Source organism: Rhinolophus sinicus, chromosome 2, assembly GCF_057876585.1.
Source record: "Rhinolophus sinicus isolate RSI-liver-muscle chromosome 2, RSI-T2T, whole genome shotgun sequence".
Taxonomy (NCBI): domain Eukaryota; kingdom Metazoa; phylum Chordata; class Mammalia; order Chiroptera; family Rhinolophidae; genus Rhinolophus; species Rhinolophus sinicus.
The window spans coordinates 132351399-132373711 of NC_142502.1; the positions used below are offsets into that span (position 1 = coordinate 132351399).

Here is a 22313-nt window from a genome sequence, read left to right on the forward strand (position 1 = left end):
TTTTATTATGCAAAGATTAATTTGTCAGTTCTAGAAGTGAAGGAATTAATCATCGCTCCCTCCTCCAAGCTATATGTCTGGCCTCTCCAGTGGCACCAACCTTGCTCTTACCTTCCTTGAGTTCCAGATCTTGTTTTGGCAAACATATTCACACTTGATGTACCCCTGCATCCCTTCCCATTTGCTGAATCTACATTTTTGGGATTCTTATCCTTTCTCACCCCAGTCCCCAATCACATGTTGACCTGATGGCTTGGGGTGGTTTTCCTGATACCCAACTACTATGGTAATTCAGCCGGGCAGGCTCAAGCTCCTTCCCATGGAAAATGGGAATGGTGGTCTCAAAGCCTATAAAGCATTTATCATCAGCATCCAACACCAAAGGAGGAACAATTGCCCACAGAAACCTGTGGTTAATCTAAAAGAAGAGATTGATCAAGTATACACAACAGTCACATTATAACCTGGTGAATCAGATGTCCTCACAGATATATGTAAAGAAATGTGAAAGATCAAACATAAAGAAATAGAGGACGTTAGTTGAGTTCTTTCCTTTTTTCTTTTATTACTTTTTTGTGTGTTGGACCCTAAGAAGCATGAAATTAAAACTCGTGAAAAACAGCCATATCAGCTTGCTGTGGTGACTCAAAAGTTGTCGTTTCTCCACTCAACTTTGCTGAAACACTTGATTCATGTTGTTCTTATTTAACCTAATTTGCATTGATTTAATCAGTGCTGGTATGCTTTAAATACATAATAAATTGGGATTCTGCAACTTAGATGATTTAGAATAGCTAAATTTCAATAAAGCTCATTTCAATCTGTTAATGTATACAGTTCTGCCAAGGGGTTGAAAACTATAGAAAAGATGCAAACTTGCCACATTAGAGGTGAGAAAGGTTTTAAGATGACATTCAGATGAAATAATTTGCAGGACAATATTCTGAAAAGCACTATGTATATCAATTAGACACATCCTCTACATGTCAAGTAACATATGTAGAAGACTCACATAGTAGTGCCGTAAATTTAATTTTATTCTCTTCCCTTCTTGCTAACACTCCATTCTTTCCTGCCTCTCTGTACCAGCTCTACAAATCACGTGACATCTAAGTGGGACCTCTTCTTGCCCATTTGGCAGGCTCCATCACCACTCTGCCAAGCTGCCAGCATGGGGAAGATTTTCTTGCTAGCAGCCATGGGGATTAGGCGGCTTGCACTCACAGTATTTACTGAATGGCTGGCCACTGTTTACCCCTGCCTGCCCCCTTTTAGAGTTTATGGCTCCATCAGCACGCCTGCTGTCAGGAATAATTGTCTTGGCAAGAGGTGAAAACCCTTGGTGGTGGAGTGGTTTGTCAGTTCAAGTGTTCTGCAGCAACTTGGAGGTGCCAGGACAAAACCTGCTGGTGCCCAGTCTGGAGTTAGGTAGGAGGCAAGAGTGACGGTGAGGCAACCATGAAGAATGGCCAAGAAAGAAGATCACTTGGGTGTGGGACAGCCAAAAAAACCATCTGTGCCAGGAAGAAGCTGTGAGACCTCAGATAATCACCTGATGTCTCTGTGCCGGTTTTGTCACGTGCACAATCAAGTGTTCGATTTTCTAATGTCTCCTCTAGTTCCTCAAACTTGATTTCTGGGACTTTTCAGGTTTGTTTCCTTCCAATGAAATGATGCATCTCAGAGATGAATGACCAGAGCAAAGTTCAAATAAATCCAAAATGGAATGATTTATACCCGTGTTCATAGGACTTTTCCTGAAAAGTATCACGAGTCTTTGGGGACTGTCATCCCACTGGTTAGTATCTTCAGCTGGAATGCAAGAGACCAAGTCAGTTAATGCCAAAAAGTTGACCCAAATTCTTATTAAAGTGAACATCACTGCAGATAATGCCCACATATTTTTAGTTACTGAGAGGCAGAACTGGTGGGGATTCAAAAAGAGCAGCTGGAGAGTCACCCTTGATGAGTCACATTTGATTCTCCCTATCACCCCCTTGGGCATCACTGTGATGCCCACAGTCACTTCAAGTGGAGTTTTTCATCCATCTTTGGGGATTTTTTTTTTTTTTTTTTTAAACAGATGACCAACAGGTCCCTGACAGTAGCAGTGCAGATCCTCTCAAGGCCATTTGGGGAGGGAAGGAGGGAGGGAGGGAGGGAGGGAGGGAGGGAGGGAGGGAGGGAGGGAGGGAGGGAGAGAGAGAGAGGATCACTGTAAGGACCCATCTATTAAGGATTGTGAATGAAAATAATTAGGCAAAGACCTCTTCATACTTAGAAGACACAATTTAGTAACAGTCTCAAAGTTTAGTTAGGGGTGTGTGTATGGAGAGGGTTAGGCACCATTATGGTTTAAACTACCCCCTCTCTGCTCATTCTCCTGGAATGGGGTATACATACCCCAGGGCACTGTAATCACCACGGGCAGCATGTCAGGATCAGCCCCCGCTCCCTCAGTGCCATACAGCATAACCCTTCTTTAATCCACCACAGAACCCAAAGACATCTATGGAGACTGGGGAAACCCCATCGGAATCTCAGGCAAGACTCCTTGTACACAGGCATAAGTTTCTGCCACACCGGGTCTCGTGCCACTGGGACGGGATGCCTTCTCATCCAGCGGGGTTGGGACGCATTCACCCACCCACCATCTAAAAGAACTGGCTGACTGCAGAACTCCAGTACCCACAAGGAAAAAATAATCTTAGCGAAGCCCCCGCAATCATCGCTTTCCTCTATCATCTCTCAAGTTGCTTTTCCCAAGCGAAGGACCAAACGCTGATTTCTCTACAGATCCCTACGTATCCCTTACGAATAGACAGCTTTAAAGGGGGAGGAGGGACATCCCCAAAAGAGAAGGGGGAGAGAACAGAATAGTTCAATTTCCCACTTGGAAATAGCTTGCTGTTGATGATGATACCCCATACCTTCGTCCCCTCTCCCCTTTTTCTGAAATATGGACAAAAACGCTGAAAGTGTTGTCCATTTCATCAAAGAACATACATTACTTTAGTGGTTCGGTAAAATGTTGGTTTTATGCCCACCCCTTTTCAATCTGCCCATGTCTGAGGTGCTCCGGGAAGACGCACAATCGTGAGCAGCTTACGACACTCAGTGAGCAGTAGGTGCCTGTGCAAGCTCGCGCCGCACACTGCCTGGCGGAGGGAAGGAGCCCGGGCGCCGCTCCCCGCTGCCCGCTCCCCGCACCGCCGCCCGAGCCTCCCCGCCGCCCTCCACCCGCAAAGCATGAGCGAGCCCGCTCTCCGCAGCCGCCTCGGGCGCGAATGGCAGGTGGTCTCCGCGGACTAAAAGGTGGCGCCGGTCCGTGGTCCTTTCCAATGACGGACATTAACCAGACTGTCAAATCCTGGGTAGTCGCGAGCCCCGAGTTTGGAGTTTTTTTCCCCACCACGTCACAGTCCGAACTGCAGAGAGAAAGGACCTTGGCAGGAAGGCGAAGCCCGGGCTCCAGCACGTAGTTGAGAAACTTGCGGGTCCTAGAAGTCGCCTCCTCGCTTCGCCAGCCGCCCTTGCAGCCCCAAGCCCAGCAGCAAAGTGAGACATTGTGCGCCTGCCAGATCCGCTGGCCGCGGACCGGGGCTGCCTCGGAAACACAGAGGGGTCTTCTCTCGCCCTGCATATAATTAGCCTGCACACAAAGGGAGCAGCTGAATGGAGGTTGTCACTCTCTGGAAAAGGGTGGGTAAGACACTTTTTAATTAAATTCTTTCCCGAAGATTTTTTTTTTCTTCCCTTTTCTTTGCTGCAGCATCTAACATGGACCAAATCACCATCTCTTTGATCTTTCCGTGGCTGTGAACTTTCTATGCTGCCCAGCTTTCTGCATGCTTAGAGGTGAACGTGTGGCTTTGGGGAGGGGGGGCTCCTTCTTTATTTCGATATATTTATTTGATTTTTGCCATTTTCTCCCCCTCCCCCGCTCCCTCTCCCTCGGAATAAAATATGATGTAGATTTCTGACCGAGCGCTTCCAATGGACATTCTCCAGCATCTCTGGAAAGATTCTCGCTAATGGATTTCCTGCTGCTCGGTCTCTGTCTATACTGGCTGCTGAGGAGGCCCTCGGGGGTGGTCTTGTGTCTGCTGGGGGCCTGCTTTCAGATGCTGCCCGCCGCCCCCAGCGGGTGCCCGCAGCTGTGCCGGTGCGAGGGGCGGCTGCTGTACTGCGAGGCGCTCAACCTCACCGAGGCGCCCCACAATCTGTCCGGCCTGCTGGGCTTGTCCCTGCGCTACAACAGCCTCTCGGAGCTGCGCGCCGGCCAGTTCACGGGGTTAATGCAGCTCACGTGGCTCTATCTGGATCACAATCACATCTGCTCGGTGCAGGGGGACGCCTTTCAGAAACTGCGCCGAGTTAAGGAACTCACACTGAGTTCCAACCAGATCACCCAGCTGGCCAACACCACCTTCCGGCCCATGCCCAACCTGCGCAGCGTGGACCTCTCCTACAACAAGCTACAGGCGCTGGCACCGGACCTCTTCCACGGGCTGCGGAAGCTCACCACGCTGCACATGCGGGCCAACGCCATCCAGTTCGTGCCCGTGCGTATCTTTCAGGACTGCCGCAGCCTCAAGTTTCTTGACATCGGATACAATCAGCTCAAGAGTCTGGCGCGCAACTCCTTCGCCGGCTTGTTCAAGCTCACCGAGCTGCACCTGGAGCACAATGATTTGGTCAAGGTGAACTTCGCCCACTTCCCGCGCCTCATCTCCCTGCACTCGCTCTGCCTGAGGAGGAACAAGGTAGCCATTGTGGTCAGCTCGCTGGACTGGGTTTGGAACCTGGAGAAAATGGACCTGTCGGGCAACGAGATCGAGTACATGGAGCCCCATGTGTTCGAGACGGTGCCGCACCTGCAGTCTCTGCAGCTGGACTCCAACCGCCTCACCTACGTCGAGCCCCGGATCCTCAACTCCTGGAAGTCGCTGACGAGCATCACCCTAACTGGGAACCTGTGGGACTGTGGGCGCAACGTGTGCGCCCTGGCCTCATGGCTCAGCAACTTCCAGGGGCGCTATGATGGTAACTTGCAGTGCGCCAGCCCGGAGTACGCGCAGGGCGAGGACGTCCTGGACGCCGTGTACGCCTTCCACCTGTGCGAGGATGGGGCCGAGCCCACGAGCGACCATCTGCTCTCAACAGTGACCAACCGGAGTGACCTGGGCCCCCCCGCCAGTCCCGCCACCACGCTCGCTGACGGCAGGGAGGGGCCGCTCGACGGCACGCTGGAGCCGGCTACTGTGGCTCTCCCCAGCGGCGAGCACGCCGAGAACGCCGTGCAGATCCACAAGGTGGTCACAGGCACCATGGCCCTCATTTTCTCCTTCCTCATCGTGGTCCTGGTGCTCTACGTCTCCTGGAAGTGTTTCCCAGCTAGCCTCAGGCAGCTCAGACAGTGCTTTGTCACGCAGCGCAGGAAGCAAAAGCAGAAACAGACCATGCATCAGATGGCTGCCATGTCTGCCCAGGAATACTACGTTGATTACAAACCCAATCACATTGAGGGAGCCCTGGTGATCATCAACGAGTATGGCTCGTGTACCTGCCACCAGCAACCCGCAAGGGAATGCGAGGTGTGAACGTCCCAGTGGCTCTCACCCGTGCGCTACCAAATACGCCTGGGCCGCCGGGGCTGGCCGGCGAGCGCCAGGCTGGGGTCTCCTTGTCCGTGCTCTGATATGCTCCTTGACTGAAACTGTAAGGGGATCGCTCCCAGAGACTTGACATTTTAGCTTTATTGTGTCTTAAAAACAAAAACGAAATAAAACACAACAAAAAACCCACCCCACAACCTTCAGGACAGTCTATCTTAAATTTCATATGAGAACTCCTTCCTTCCTTTGAAGATCTTTCCATATTCAGGAATCTGAGAGTGTAAAAAGGTACAAATCATTGATTTTTTTTTTTTGTAAACTAAAATGTTTAAAATAAAATAGCACTTACAGTTTTTACAGACTGGTGTAACCTAAATGAATTGTTACCTGTGCTAAAGAGAAGCAACAGTTAAAATTTCCTTCTGTGTGTGTGTGTGTGTGTGTGTGTGTGTGTGTGTGTGTGTTGGGGAAAGGGGTGTCCAGTGTCCAGAAGGAAGATCCAAAAATTAAGGAGCAAAGTATTCAGACACCGTCTGAAATAATAAGCAGGGCAAACAGAGCTTATCAGGTTGATTTACTCCACATGATTAAGGACTAAAAAAACAAGACACTTTATATAATTTTTAGGGGATACAGTGCAATCTAACCATTTTAAAGCACGTGAACTGAGGACTGAGCATCATTGCTCAGCCTTTAAGGCAGAGATCATTGCAAATGGTTTTTAAAAGGCAGTGCCAGACAGTTTGTCCTAGTAACAAGAAATGTATTTACACTTAATACAGCCATTTTTTCAAATCAATTAAAAGAATTTTGCCCCTGAAATCCACTGGTTCGTAATTCTCCTATGCCTTTGAGTCACAGACTTAGTAGCATCTGTGCCCTTTTCCCTACTCTTCCCTGAAAGAGACCCCTCTGTGGTCTGAGGGGAATGAGGCTGAATCCAAAGGTTTGGTGATGAAAGCTGTGCTTTCTGGAGTTCATTGCTAAGACTGCAAAAAGCTTAAGCTCTCAGCAGTGACAGCACACTCCTAGTTACTATAGGGAACAGTCAAAGAAATCCTGCCTCATGATGAATGCCTACAGGGTAATGCCTTGTAGCAGGAGACTTTAGGGGGCAGACCTGATGCAGAAGCGGTACGTGAGGGCTCTGGTAGTGGAGGTGGTGGGGGCGTGGGGAAGATCATCATTTGATTCTGTGTTTCAATATTCCTCAGATGGGATTAATTTGTTAACCCAGGACAGAAAAACTGCCTCCTCTCAGATTGCCTTTTTGTGTAATGCTTGCTGTCCCTGTGTTTTACTTTTTGTGTGTATTGGGATCAATGATTGCCCCTTCCTATCCTTTGTAGGTTTCCAGGTTCATCATTGACATTTAGGTTGTTCAAAGAACTAAACTGTCGAATAGTATCAGTTGGTGGGTGGGGAAGGGGAAGAAGGAAGTGTATGTATGTTGAATGGGAGGGGTCTTTCACTCACTAACGACTTACGCAAATGTGTGATTGAAATAAACTGTCATGGATGGCTGATAGTGAACACTGAACCAATGTTGTCCATGTCCAGCAGTCTTCTGAAACTCAGGTGCTCATCCCTCTGAATGACCCTACAGACTGGCATCTTTCTGTTTTATTTCTCTTTTTTAAGAGAGAAGTCCAAATAGCAGGAAGAGGGATGGGGGTGGGGGGAACAAGACGCCACCATCTCCCAAAATGCAAATGCCTCCAGCCACCTACTAAAAGAGGCTCAATCAGCTGTTTGAAATGCAGAATGGTTATCACCAGGAGATTTACTTAAGCTGAGGACTGGTAGTAGATGTCTACCTATGGAGAAACCAATATGCCTGATAATACTGCTTCTAAGAGGCCCTTTCAAGAGAAACCTTTTTGCAAATATCTCTAAGATATTAAGCCTTGGGAGACATCTTCTCTTTCTCTCTCTCTCTCTCTCTCTCTCTCTCTCTCTCTCTCTCTCTCTCTCTCACACACACACACACACACACACACACACCACCTTAGGAAACTTCCTCTTGCTTTGTTTATAATTAAAACATGGCATTATGACACACGCAATGAATGTAACACCCATTTAGGCTCGTAATGTTTTACAAGAGAGGTGCTTTGTTTGAGAACTTTGAGGAGGGGGGTTTGAATTTAGTCTAAGCATGATCAGTCATTTGGGGCAACTGTTTAAAATAGCATATCACTCTGAGGGCAGGGGTAACAGAGACAAGGAGGATGCATCTCACATCTAAAATTAAACCCCACTAAAGAGGCCTCCTCCAGAAGACCACATGCATTCAAAAAAAAAAAAAAAAAAAAAAAAAGAATCCCCAAATTGTGGTAATTGAAGAAAATCTCCTTGGATTCTTTTGATTTAATCTCCTCATAGGAAGGTTACTAAAATCCAGAACCAAAAGCTGCTCTGGCTTGGTGCATTAAGGACCGTGTTCCTATGCTTACAGTGAAAGCTTCTAGAAGCAAAGCCTTCCTGGCAACAGCAGAACCACAGGTCCCACCTACCCACTAGAAATAGGGATACGGGAAACTGTAGAGTTCATCTCCCATCCCAAGGCTCCCCCTGCTTCATTCTTCTTTTTTCAGTGTAGTCAATGAGAAAATAATCGTGCTTTGTTTTGTGCTGCTGCCACCGCCCCCTCTCCCCAATATGACTAAACACCACACATGTAGAAGATCTTAAGTCCATGTAAGTCCTTGTAAATCTAATGAAAGATCACTGTAAAGAGGAATCTGCTGTCTGCGACCTGAACAAATGATGGTCAGAGAAAGCTGTATGCTTACTTGGTGTGTGTATGTCTCTAGGTCTCTGCATTGTGTGTCTTTGCAGGCAAGCAAATATGTTTCTTCCACACACACAGGTATTTAGCTCACATTATTTCATGCTCCTGTGACTGTTGGTTTGGGAAATGGCAGGGGCAGGGAGAAGGCAAGAATAAGGGAAATTGGTAGTTTTAAATAAGGTTTTGTGATACTTGAAATCTTTTCTTTCTCCAATTAATTAATCTTTAAGCTTCAAGAAACTTGCTCTGACCCCTGTAAGCAAACAACTGAGCATTTAAAAGAGAATCTAATTTTTAAAGGGATAGCACTTTTTTTGTTGTTCTTCCCACAGAGGGTGCTAATCTCATTATCCTGTGCTATCTGAGAAGAATTTAAGGCCACAGTTCATGTCTCTTCCTGGGCGTTGTGATGGATTAACCCTCCATTTGCAGGTCCCTTCCCAACTGATTCAAGTACAGCCATGCTATAGAGGGCTTTGGAATATTTATATAGAACAAAAGTCTTTTACAATGACAAATGACACTCTCACCCCAGTCTTAGCCCTGGTTGTTTTTTAACTTGTGTCAGAGGGAGCAGGTTAAATGAAACCCATCCTTTGGCCTTTACTGGGTGAAAACACAGCCCCTGACACTCAGACTTTAGCCTTGACAGTTGAGATGACCCATCCCATCCACATACCAGGCTCTCAGGACTGAAAAGTTGCCATCACAAAGAAAAGGTTATTCCAGGAAAAGGAAACTTTTTAAAATCCGTTTTTTTTTACATTCTCCCAAGCTCCTCAAAGCATGAGGAAAGGTAAGTGCCTTACCTTTCCTCCCTGCATACACGAAGGCAGATGTTTGGTATGATTTAGCATCAATAACACATTCAAGACTATGTGTAAGTATAAAAATTAAAGGGGCAAACAGCACTTATTATTCCTCTTAAGTTTCCTCAGCAAGTGCACACAGGTCACTGGAGGGCTTAGGGGCTACCTGTGTGTTGGGGTTACATCAATCGACTTGTCAGCAAGTTTGGCACCCATGCTACCTGCCGTGTAGAAGAGGATACTGGTGGATCACATATCCTGGAAAAATGAAAGGCATCAGATGCCCCTCTCTGGAGTACATTATCGAAAGACCAGACTATATTTGCTTTGGAGAATGGGTATTATAATGTTTCGGGGTCGTCAAAAGAAGCATCACTTTTCTCCTCTAGACAGGGATTGTGCTGGTTGATTTTGCTTTGCCATTGATGAAATGTCAAATAACAAGTGTTGGCTGGAATGCAACTGTTAAACAGGCTCCTGAAATATATTTTGAGAGATGTGTAGGATTACACACACACACACACACACACACACACACACACACAGAGATGGTGCCAAAAAATGTATACACATTTTAAGAAAGGAAAAAAAAAAACTATTAAAATTATAATACTCAATATATACGAATAAAACAAAAGATGAATACAAGTCACGTTCTGCAGTTACAAGAGGTGCTCAAAGTGGTTACCATCCCCATGATTTTAATAGTTTTTCCTTTCTTAAAGTGTGTATACATTTGTTTTGGCACACCTCTCTGTCTCTCTCTGTCTCTCTGTCTCTTTGTCTCTGTCTCTCTGTCTCTGTCTCTGTCTCTCTCTGTCTCTGTCTCTATATATATATACATACATATATACATATATATGTATATATGTATCCACATACATAACCACACACACATATGATCCTATTACATAACTACCCTCCACCATTAATTAATCTTCTGCTTTGTTCTTCCATGATCAAACTTTCAAACTTTTACTCAGGAAAGGACCTGATAAAACGAGTCATCATTAAGGCGCAAAGGACTGAGTGGGATGATGGTATTTTCAGGCTGATGGTATTTAATGAGTTGGTAGGTGCTTTGCAGGCTGGGAAATTTTCTGGACTCCACGCGCCATAGGAGAATACACGCATGCTACCTAGTGGTAAGAGCCAGGAGATGGCAATGAATTCTTTGGAAAGTATGCTCCTAACTAATGAGTTCCACCTCAGGGTTAGGAAATTATTTTTTTCATTAAGAAATGCTCTACTCTGATTTTTTTCCCAGGGATCCAGGAAGCAAAATTCTTACTGCTGACTTCCTCAGTTGGACACAGTTTCTGAAGGTCTTTGGTTTTCTGCTCAAAGCTAAGGGCTTGGCTATTATACCCTCAAGGTTTAGTCAGAGATGTAAATAAGAGGGAGGAAATACATGTATTGAGTGGTGACTTGGTATGAGAGACTTTCCATAGATTTCAATATGTGAGAGAGGTCCTAGGAAGTTTATCTTTACATGAGGAAACCGAGGCTTATAGAGGTCAAGTTCTTTGTGCAAAGTTACCCAGCTAGTATTTGGAGCACTGGTGTTCACTTTGGTGCCTTTTTCACTATATCCCGTTTGTTATTTCCTTGAACAGTTGCCCCTCTAGTCCTTTACCCAGAACAGAACCTCAGACTAGCCTGGCCACAGGAAACATGTTCACCATATTCTTGTTGGATGACACGCCTGTAATACTCAAATCTGGAATGCTCACAACTTCGTTTGATCTGGCCTCTGGTAATTGGGTAATGTGGGGCTCTGTCCAGAGAGGAGACATGTCTCCCAGGCTTCCAGGAGCAGCAATGTCCAGGCAATCATTCATCCCAACCTCTAACCAGAGGATTTTTGACTCAAAGAAAGTAAAGTATGGGCAACCATAGATAACTGTTGGGGATTTATTCACATTTCTTTCTTGGTCATCAAATGGGCTATGTTTCGATGGCAGCGGTTCCCAAACAGGGGCAAATATGCCACCCAATCAACAACTGGTAGTATTTGGAAACATGTTTGATTTTCATGTGTGAGGGTGGTGCTACTGGCATGTAGAGGCTAGAGGTCAGGGAGCCTTCTAAACATCCTACAATGCAAAGAAAACCCTCCTCAACAACAAATGATTTGGTCCTAAACATCAAGTGCGGAGGGTGAGAAACTCGGCTTCATGGTATAAAGTGAGGAGGCTGTCTAAACCAACATGCTGATCTCGGCTTTGCTGAAAGTGGCCCTTCTGAAGAGTTAGGTTTAGGTTCAGTTAGATGGATTCTCTTTTAATCTTCTTCTCTCTTGCCAGAGAGCTGGAAATCTAAATTAAAAACCCTCAGGTTGGATGCTAATCAGCGAGAGGACCTGTCTGTAGTTAGCACATGCTTCTCAAAGAACATATGGCAAAACTTAAATTAACTGGGACAAAACTTGTCAGAACCCTTAATTGACCCACTTTTTTTTTTTTTCCTTTTTAGCAGTCCTTCATTTAAGAAACAGGAAAAAAAAAAAAAATCAAGCTACCAGTGGATATTTAATGAACAAGAAGGAAAATGAGATACTTGATATGCCTTTCAGGAAGTGTTCTAAAGTCTGAACAAACTCAGTCCACCTTCCTGTGCTTTCTGCTTCTCCAACCAAGTTCTCTGCAACTTGGATGCTGGAATGGGTTTCCGTTTAAAAAAAACCAAAAAACAAAAAAATCAACGCGCTTAGTCTAGTGAGTAGTGTGGACATATCAATCAGGGAAATGATCTCAGACCTTAGAAGCAGGATAGTCTACAGATTTGGACATTGTAAACTGAAATATATTTGGAACAGACAAGCAACACAGATGAGTGAAAGCCACAGGCATATGGCATTCTGAGGCAACTGAAGAGTTCTTAAAAAAAAAAAGAAGGCAATTCACATTTGACTGCTCCTGGTTAACCACAACTGTTCTGCAGGCCAGGTCAAGTGTGTGCTCTGGGTGTTCAGGGTCCAGAACTGAGAAGACGTGGTCTTTAAACCCAGTGCTATTACTCACTTGCCTTAGGTTCGTTGGTGATCATCTTACTGCAATGGGCCTCTTTCTATCTGCCTTGAGGAGGGTCATCCAGATATTCCCTAGGAACCCTTCCTGTTCTGGGCTTCTATGTTACCCTTTTCCCCAACAGTAAAACACACAAAAAATGTGATTTGCAAGCTAGTGTCACTTATCCAGAAAATTAAAATTCCCCTACACTCCTATTCCCCAGAAATTCTGATGCATCAGGGTTGCCTGCAAATGAATGAGAAAAGTCCGATGTAAAAAAAAAAAAAAAAAAAAGTCAGAGAAAGACGGGACAGAGGTAGGCATGCTGGGGAAGAATAAGAAAGTGCAGGCATGTGTGGGTGAGAAAATAGGGTTTCTAGAATGTGCAGGAAGAGATGAAAGGAAATCCTACAGCGGATACACTCACTCACACTCACCCACATGTGAGACCACAGACATAGGGATGTGCTATGAAGGAGGCACAGTAAAAAAAAAAAAAAAGCTGATGAATGCCATTGGTGTGGGGGTGGGGCAAAGAAGATGTACAGAAAAATGTGTGCACGGGACTCCGAAAATAGCTTACTACATTGTGAGTAAGTGGCTACAACTAATATGAGTTCAGAGCCCTTCTGTAAAACGAGAAAAGGGGAGCTGAGAGGAAAGAGGGGGCGATATTGGGGAACAAAAAGGCAATGTGGGAGGAGGTGGGTGACAGGGGAAGAGAGAAAAAAAGAGAAAGAGCACGAGAGGGAGTTTCGAGATTCATGCTTTATATTGCTCAACTAATCATCAAAAGTAGCTGTAATACACCAACTCGACTCCTCCACCCTTTTAGTCATTTCTCTCTTTATTCTGATCTAACAGGTTGGCTATTTACTTCTTCTCGATGTAAGGTTGGAAAGTCATTTTCTCCCCTACGTTATGAGAAAAAATAATCCATTGTCTAGCTGCCTCCTTCTTTCTCTTGCTTAGCTGGGAGAATGCGTCTCAACCCTGGCTGTGCATTGGAACCCCTTGGGAGCTTTAATAAATACTGCTGTCTGGGTCCCTCCCTAAGAGATTCTGATTTAATTGATCTGGATGTGGCTTTGGCAAAGAGATATTTTAAAGCTTCCCAGGTGATTCCAAAGTTCAGCCAAGGTTGAGAAGCACTGGGCCCCAAGTATCGCAGTGTGCACAGCTCAGCAGTCTATGAGAGCCACAAGTCTGACTGCAGCTTTTTAAAAATACATGGCGGCTGGGGGCTGGGTGGGACCAGGTTAGTGTTTAGTGAGTAAGACCCACTTTGACTCCACCTAATACTGTGAGACAGATATGCAAGCATAGATGTGCTTGGAAATTGTTTCTGAGCACTCTACAGTTTACAAAGTGCTATTTACAATTAATTATTTTATTTATTGTAATTCTCCCAACAGTCTCACAAGGCAGATACAGACTTGTCCCCCCCACCCCACCCCACCCCTTTTTTTTTTTTTTAAGACAGGAAGTCTCACATTGGAAGACATTAAGTAGCTTGCTCAAGGTCAATGCTATTGCCAGGTCTGGACCCAAAACTGCCTCTTCTAAATTCTGTGTCCTTCCCCGTCCACCACTTTCTTTTCCTCCTCTGATCTGTTGTGTCATTATGACACAGGGCTGGTTGGCCCTGCTCAAAATACAAAAGTCAGTAAGTCTTCCACGAGGTGTCCTGGAGAATACATTGAACAAATGTTCTTGTGCCCCCAGCCCCACCCCCACCCCCACCCCATGCCTGAGTTTCTTTTCTTTGCCACAGCAGCCTCTGATGTCTCAGAGACAGCCAAAAAGATGCCAACTCTTTCCAAATACCCCTAACACTCAAATGTTCCCTTTCTGCTCAGCCCACTGCCATCGATTCCTTTGCCAGCAACTCTTTCAAGAATGCAAAAACTGAATCCTAGTAGAAAATTGATGGATGGATGGTGATAACAATTCTGTCCATAGATTTTTGCAGTTTCAAAAAGGGTCTCTGGGAGAAATAACCTAAAGAAATTGTGCCAATGTTAGAATTTCAGGTACTGAAACAGCTGGGTGATGTACATTCGGACAAGAGATCCATCCTTGTACCCCTCAAATGAAACAACACAGGCCATTGCTCATGTATGAGACCAGATCTGCCAACTGTTTATATGGTTTATAATATAGAGTAAGGATAAAGATTGAATCTTCTAGTGTATTGTATCTCCTTAAACAAGTGTCCTCTTTAAAAATCCTGTATTATTCAGTGTCCATCATCAGTATGTTTATGTTTATCTTCAATTAAGAATTCTCAATATTGCAAACTATGTGTGGTAGAGACCTCTATCTCAGAGATACTGTAGGTAGCCTTGGCTAAAAGTGAGAAGAAGGTGGCAAGTGAGAGCTGGATTGGTCTGCCACAGAAAGGTCTGGAAGAGCCAAGTTATACACAATTAGTAGAACAATGCTGCAATCTGTCTTCAGCTGGCCACGGCAATCCTGTCATCTGTCCCTCAGCTGCAGAACAACCAAGCACTCTGTGATTTGGTCTCACTGTCGTTGTTCCACAGTGATTGCATTTGTGGTGAAATCTATATTTCCCTGCAACTAAGTCTCTCTCTCTCTCTCTCTCTCTCTCTCTCTCTCTCTCTCTCTCTCTCTCTCTCTCTCTCTCTCTTTTATTCTAAAAATAATGGTCCTTCTTGGAATTCAGTCTCTGTCCGTTGCTTGCTGTCCAGATCATTTTATCTGAATTTCTTATATTGATCATTTTTTGGACACTATTTCGAAAATCATAAAGGTACAAAAAGAAAAAGAAAAACACACTGTAGGGAAGAGGAGAAAGCACACTGCTACTGAAATATAATGAAAGATAACATACCCCTCAGATTTTTCAGTCCTAACTACGCATCTGTCGGTCAAAGTAGCACACCATTTCTTCTTCAGAGATTAAGTAAATATGTGTTGAATGAAAAGTAGGACAATTTAACCTGAAGGTGAGGCATTCGCCAGAGGACGGTGCTAAGAGTCTAGGCTCACCAGATTCACGATGAGCATGCGCAGAAGAGGCCACCCCTTCTTCCTGACCATTTACGGAAGGCAACCACCCCCCAGGGGGTTGTTTATTATACATTGTACTTATTAGGTGCCTGGCAACCTGCTGAAACCTTAACATTTTCCCAGTTAAACCCTGCAACAAACCTTCCTCTCTCCTTCTCCAGACAAGTATTCATATCCTCATCTTACAGATAGGTTAAACTGAGGTTGGGGAAGTTCAGTGACTTTCCCAAGGTCATGTTCCAGTCACTGACCAGAGTAAAGAGTGGCAAGCATTGACTCTGGAAACACCAAGCTTGGGTTCAAATTCTGGCCGAGTGAATTTGGCAAGTTACTAAACCTTAACGTCAACTGGCCCTCAGTTCCTTCATTTATGCAATGGAGATAGGATTGTTATGAAATTAAGTTATTATCGAGAATTAAATGAGTTATTATTTGTACAGTGCTTTGAACAGTGCCTGGCCCATGGTAGGTATTACATAAGTGGTTTTCTTTTTTTCTTTTTAATAAAAATTTTTAAAAAGAAAAAAACAGAAAGAAAACAAAACAAACAAAGAAAAAAAAAACAAGGTCACACAGCCAAGAAAGGGTTGCGTAGAACAGAGCTGTTGTACTTCAAAGCCATGCTACCCTCTTTTTCTTCTGTGATAAATCTGAGTTTCCGAACCATTGGGTCTGAAAGGAGAAGTGAAGGAAGCAGAATGGAATCTGGAGGTACCAAACGCACATGTAGCTTCCTTCACAGCTTTGCAACTGGCTCAGGCCTTGGCCTCTCCATTCATGTTTGACTTTGTTCTGGTTCTTCCTTGGTTTGGCTTTACCACTGAGGTCAGGCAGCCCCCGTGAACGTACCCCACTTCTGGAACACATGTGTGCCTGTGCACACACATCTGTGCACCAGGCAGGTTTGACACCATCTCCCAGTTTCCACAGGAACCGAAACCTGGTGGCCAGCTCAAGGAGGCATTGTTCACATGGGTCTTCGGTGAGATGGCGAAACTCATTTCCACATCTGAGCTATTTGCTATCTGCAGTTAATTCCTGAGGGTGGAAAGCTACTACACAGGTTGTGATTGTTATCCAGCTCGCAAGCTCTTATTTAATAGCAGCAATATTAAATCACTCTGGCCCCCCAGACACTAAGCAAACATCTTCAACTGTAACAGATCTGCTGGTATTTATTTAAAGGCATTTTTTTCTCTGTGCACTAACAGCCCCAGTTTGATGCTGTGCAAGCAAAGTGACAAACGGAGAACACATCTGAGGTAGACTCTCTCTTCTGGGAAAAGGGCTCAGTGTCCAGAGACAGAATTTGAGTTCCCTCTTTGCCACTGATTTGTCACTGGCTCTTGGACAAGTCCGTTCCACAAGTCCAGACCTTTTTTTTTTCTTGCCTGTAGTAGTGATTTCTGGCTTTCCTTCTAGTTGTCCGATTTGGTAGGCAGGGTGTGGAGTTAAAAGAGGGAAAGGAAAGTAGGAGTCATTCCCAATACATTCTCCTTTCCGTTGCTTATCAACAGGTAAAGTTATGAATTCATCCAAGTTCCTCCAAGGAAAGATTCCACCCTCCTTAGAGACCTACCCAGTATCATAAACAGAGACTATGTTTGGTCGGAGGGAACAAACCAATTGTATCTAGAAAATTAGATACTGAAAGGTGAGTCTGTTCCAAGCCACGGCCTGTTCCTTGGGACTCACTCACAGCCTGAGTCCAGCTTTGCACAGACATAGTGGGCCTACTTTGGTCAGAGTGAAACCCCAACTCATGAAGCATACTACCAGGGACAGCTGTAGCTATTGGGAGAGTGAGGACACCCATTAGTTTAGTGTTTTGTGTCTTTGTTAATTTATTTTATTGTGGGTTTGTTGTTTGTTTTCTCTCTTCCTTTCCTATCTCCACCCCTCCCTTGTTTTCCTCCTTCTTCTCTTCCTCCTCCTCCGCCTTCTTCTTTTAAAAACATTGTTACTGAATTCATAGTTATGAGTTATACCATGCACTCTCAAAGGGGGCAATATTGAACCAAGACTGTAAAAACTGGTTCTTGATGGGGCCAAAAAAATCTTGTTGTATGTATAAAGCACAGATAAACACAGAATATATTGTATATAAACAGATATACAATATACCTGTGGTAATAAAATTTCAGAGTGAGGGGGCAATTGGGAAATATGTCTAAAAAATCTTCTTTGGGGGAGCTAATGAAAATAAAAATGTTTGAGAAACACTGAAATAGACAATGATTCACATGGGGAAGAGATGATAGCAAAAAGTTAAAGCACCATGGCAGGTCACCAAGACTTTGAGAAGGAGAAAAGAGGTCCAGGTTCTTCGATATTGAAAACTGGAATTCAGAGATTATTTGAAAAGCCAACTTTCATTTGGGGAACTTCGTCTTATCAGCGCCCCCTGCACTCAACACCTCCCAGAGGTGGATTTGTTTGGAGGCGACGTGATTTATTAGAAAAAAAAAAAAAAAACATCTATTGGGTATGGAGTTAAGAGACAGAGCCCAGACCTGGCCCTGCCATTTACTGACTTAGATAAAACACCACCTTTCTGGCACTCAATTCCCTTGTCTATAAAACTCAGAAAGAAGCCTTGTTCAGCCTGTTTCACAAGGATCTGGTATGGATCAAACGAGAGAATGTAAGTGACAACTTCCAAAGCTGTGAGGTGTGCAAAGATTTAAGCATTAGACGGAGGACGGTGGTGATATGTGGGTTGCCACCCACACAGTGCGACTTCAGAGGGCCACGTGCTTCAAACTCTCCTCCACAAGGGCTGAAATTCCTGCTGTTAGTCACTGCTATGAATTAAGTCCTTCATGACTCCTCTGTTGATAGTATATGTAGCAGGAAGACAACTAAACTATTTGCTCCTTGGAGGAAGGGGCTTCTGTTCACTTGACTTTGTCCCTTATCACGTAGCCCAGAGGCTGATCCAAGTGTGCTGAATGGCCTTTAGGCAGGTCATCCATGGACCTTGGCCACATCTTTAAAATGGACACATCCGATGGCAGCCGTGCAGGTTCTTGGGAAGATTATCAGAGATCATGTGTGTTGAGTCGGCCACAGTGGTAGCCGACAGGAAATTCTCAAGTCATGTGAGTTCCCACCCTTTAACCAACGTATAACACATTGTGTTTATATAAATAGACTGGGGGGAATTGAAAGGCATTAGAAACAACTAGTTTCTAGATATGGATTCTGCAAAGTGGCTAAAAGAAGTTAAAGAGAATATTAAATTTGAATATAAAAAGTATCTCCATAGAGGGGAAAGCGGAGGTATAGATTAACAACCATACTAAGTGGGAAGAAAAAGAGACAGCCCCTTCCTTTTTAGTCAAAGTCAGTTAGAATACTCTGTTAAGGGGGTTACAAAGATCCCCTCACAGGGGTGCTCCAAGACATGCCTCAGATGATTGTCTTTTTCTTAGTGTTTTCTCAATATAATGTTTCTTCTCAGATCTGTCTACAGATTCAACCCCCAGTCCTCTTTCTGTGAGCATGCCTCTTCCCCGGCAGCATATAACTGACAGATTTCCTGAGAGCTTAAACTGAGACTTCTGGAAGAAGGTGGGGGCAGAAGTCAACCTTCATTCAATGATAATCCCTTCTTACAGCATATCACTGTCATCAAAAGCACACAGGTTGCTTTTCGGAGCCCTCATGCACAGGCTACTGCAGTGGTCCCGTATCTGTCAGCCGACGACACTCAGTGTGCTTGGACCCCACAGACAAGCAGCCCTGAACTGCAGCAAAATCCAGTAACACGTTCAGCAGCCAGCAGCCTGCTGGTCTCTACCGGCTTACCCAGGGATACCAACCCCAAAGAACTGGGATGAAAGCAGATGGGAAAGAGGGAAAGGGTCTGTTTGTGTTTTTATTTTTTACCAGGCTCAGCTTTTCGGGGAAAAAGAAGAATCGTGCTCTGAGCTGGTGCCCTGCCAAGCTTCCTCCCTCCCATGCTAGTCCAAGCACTCCACCGTCTGTGCAGACTGTATAACAGCAATTTCTGGAAACACACTGAAAAATCTGGGCCAGTTCAGAGGCAGTAGATTCCTGGTATCTGTGTGGTGGGCTTTTAGGGATTTTATGTTACACCTTAATTTTTTTTAAAACTGCTAGCTCTTTGAAGCACATCTGTTATTGACAGCTTTGGTTTGTAAAATGATACTCAAAGTATCCTCTCTAGAGAAATTCCTGAATCTTCTCTGTAGTTCAATGCTTCCACTGACAGTTTGGTTCACAAAGTAAGATTGTGGCAAATATTAAAGGATACTAATAAAAATGAGATGAAACACCTACGGATTCCCCCCCACACACACACAAATTTTGCTTTGCTCACTACTGAAGTTTATCTTGACAGAAAATTTACTTCTCTGATCCACGTCATTTCCCAAAGCAATTTTCCAAAACAGCAAAGATAAATTTGTGGTGATTGCTAAGAGGTTTTAATCCCTGTGCCAAGGTGGCCACGGGGTTTCAACACTTCGTGGCACCTTCAGGTAAATCCCCACCACTTGGGACACTCACTGAGAGACCCTGGGGAGCAACTCCAGGTGAAAGCCTGGACATGCACTTTTAGGTTTCTGACCTGAACAGGCTTGGTGGGGGAGGAGGTTTGGATATCAGGAGAAGACAATGGTGAGAAAGCAAATTTGTCATTAAGAAAATACATGCCTAAGTGCACACAGCTGTGATACCAGGGGGGTGGGGCACTGAGTAAACGCAGTGCTTTACAGTGCACTGAGCTTTGGCCTGCTTAACACACATTGCATTTACACCACATCAGAGGTGTGAGTTGAACACACACCATGAGGTAAACTGTGTGCTCTTCTTGTTGTTGTGTTTGCTTTATCCTCAGCCTTTGGGACTCTACGAATGACTGTCGACATCATCATCACCAGTATCGTCCTCTTCCTCCTCATTACTTTTGGTACACACAGATCTATTCCCACTGAAGCATGTTTTGGCTGTGTATACAGTGAGTCTCCTTTGCAATGCTGTTTTCAATGGAGTAGAACTTAGTCTCTGGACCTCATTAGATGGGATCACATACAACAACGTGTGCAACAGCACTTTCTAAGTTGTAAGGTTTGATGAAAACATAAGGCACCATTAGGGCGTCTTCCTGGTGCGTCCGAACCAACCCATAGATGCCGAAATCATTTCTATCTCCCTCCCTATCCCCATGCCTTCTCTGTCTTCTCCTTTCCTTTCTACTCATTCGCATGTTCATGGCAATACGACATTCAGGTCAAGTTCTAAAAAACATCTATGCCGCCTTTCCTGACTATTTAGGCTGTCCGCGGTCTTTCCTCTTACCAGCGGCAGGCATTAGAGTATTCATTGCCCTTAGCACCCATGTTTGCCAGTCTGGACTGCCTCAGGATATCTTCTTTTCATTGTCTATATTATTAATTTACTTATGTACCAGGCATATGTTTTGTGTCGCATTATATACTATACATGGTCAGGCTCAACTCATTTGCATCAACTCCATTCAGTTAGTTTCTAGGCACCATCAATGAAGCAAATAGAGCACGATATGGTCCTGCTCTCGAAGGGATTACAGAACAATAAGACAGGTATAATGTCCACACATATGATGACAACCAGAGGTGGGAAAGGATGCATATGTAACACAGGTGTACCAAAGTCCTCCGAGGACAGAGCAAAAACAGAGGGATTCTTTGTTTGTTGGTTTGTTTGCTTTTTATTCAGGGAATGGTGTGAGGAAGAAGAAAACTTGATGAAGAAAATGGTCTGTGCACTGGGTCTCACTAGGTGCATCTGGGGTCTGACAGGCAGAATGGAAGGAAAGGGCCTCTCAAGAGAACAATCCATAATGTGAAGTAGCGTGGAGGCAGGCAAGTGACTCCATGCAGGCAAGTGAAAGGGAAGCGCTGGCCAAATGCACTGGCGAGGTGTTCGATAGCCTGTCATGATTTGATTTGCTATAAGTGGATACTTAATCAGCAAGACAATCTAGAATCTAATTGTGTTCCATTTCAATATAAAATGTATCCTATTTATAACAGGATAGTTAGTGAGAAAATAACTAACCTTTCTTATATTCTTCCTCTATTTTCATCATTAGAAGGAGAATATAGTCCAGAGAAGTGTTCCCTAAGGTCTCCTAAGGGGAGATTTCACAGAATCATTATTAAGTAAAAGGAAGTGTCTGAAGGCAGTCACTGGAACATCCAGAGCAGAGAGAAGCTTTTGAGAATAGCTTTTGAGGTTGGAAGAGTAACACGGTTGCAATCAGCGGCGATCTGCAGAGGTGGCAGGATTTTACGTGGGGATGGCTATGAGGGAGAGGCTAGCTCATGGGCTCCTGTGGGTCCATCCTCAGAAAAGACTCCAGTAACCAAACATGTCACGAAACAGCAGTTCTGGCTGCCTTTAAGGGACTATGTGGACATAGACAATGATCAGGTAAGTGGTGATCATATCGCCTGAAGATCAGAGCATCGTTCCTGAGAGTTCTGGACCTATACAAGGCCTCCAGGACTACTGCACAATCAAAAGGATTTGGTCTGGTACCAGAATCCTTACAGTGACTGAAAGTTGATTTCCCTGATGATAAGAAAGCTTCAAGTAGATTACATGCAATTTTATAAGAAAACAAAAAGCAAGTGAAATATTTGTACTCTTGTTGTGAAGTAAATTTTATACCCATCACATTGACTTTTATCACATGAGCCATGCCAATATAACATCAGGCACACAGATGGCTAAAATGTTACTGGTATTCTTTATAAATTTGTGTTTGGAGGGCCATCAATCAGGAGGCCATTTAATTCCACATGAAACTTTGAGTGTATGATAAACATCCTTGAGAAGACCCTGATTTGCATTCCTACCGGGACTCCTGTCTTATCTAAGTTTGATCTATTTGCTTGAGTACTCAGTGGGCCCATTAAGGTAAAATATAGGGACTGATGACTGAGTCCTTACACTGACACTTGTACACAGACAAGACACAAAAGGGACTACCAGCCTCTCCACGAATGCCCTAGAAGAAAAGAGACATCACTCC

The 22313-nt window shown here is 44.5% G+C and overlaps 3 protein-coding genes across 10 annotated transcripts in view; 1 reads left to right on the forward strand and 2 right to left on the reverse strand.

Moving 5' to 3' along the window:
• CTNNA2 (catenin alpha 2) overlaps positions 1 to 22313 on the reverse strand; it is a 1050986-nt gene that overhangs the window by 339512 nt on the left and 689161 nt on the right. The gene's annotated exons all lie outside the window — the stretch shown is intronic.
• LOC148758915 (uncharacterized) lies at positions 531 to 3643 on the reverse strand. Its single transcript, XM_088796069.1, has 2 exons — positions 3048 to 3643; positions 531 to 1812 (listed from the first exon to the last, which is right to left on the reverse strand). The coding sequence occupies exons 1-2, from the start codon at positions 3641 to 3643 to the stop codon at positions 1809 to 1811; spliced, it is 600 nt and encodes a 199-aa protein (XP_088652195.1). The 3' UTR covers positions 531 to 1808.
• Positions 4035 to 5975, forward strand: LRRTM1 (leucine rich repeat transmembrane neuronal 1). Its single transcript, XM_019750023.3, has one exon. The coding sequence runs from the start codon at positions 4035 to 4037 to the stop codon at positions 5601 to 5603; it is 1569 nt and encodes a 522-aa protein (XP_019605582.3). The 3' UTR covers positions 5604 to 5975.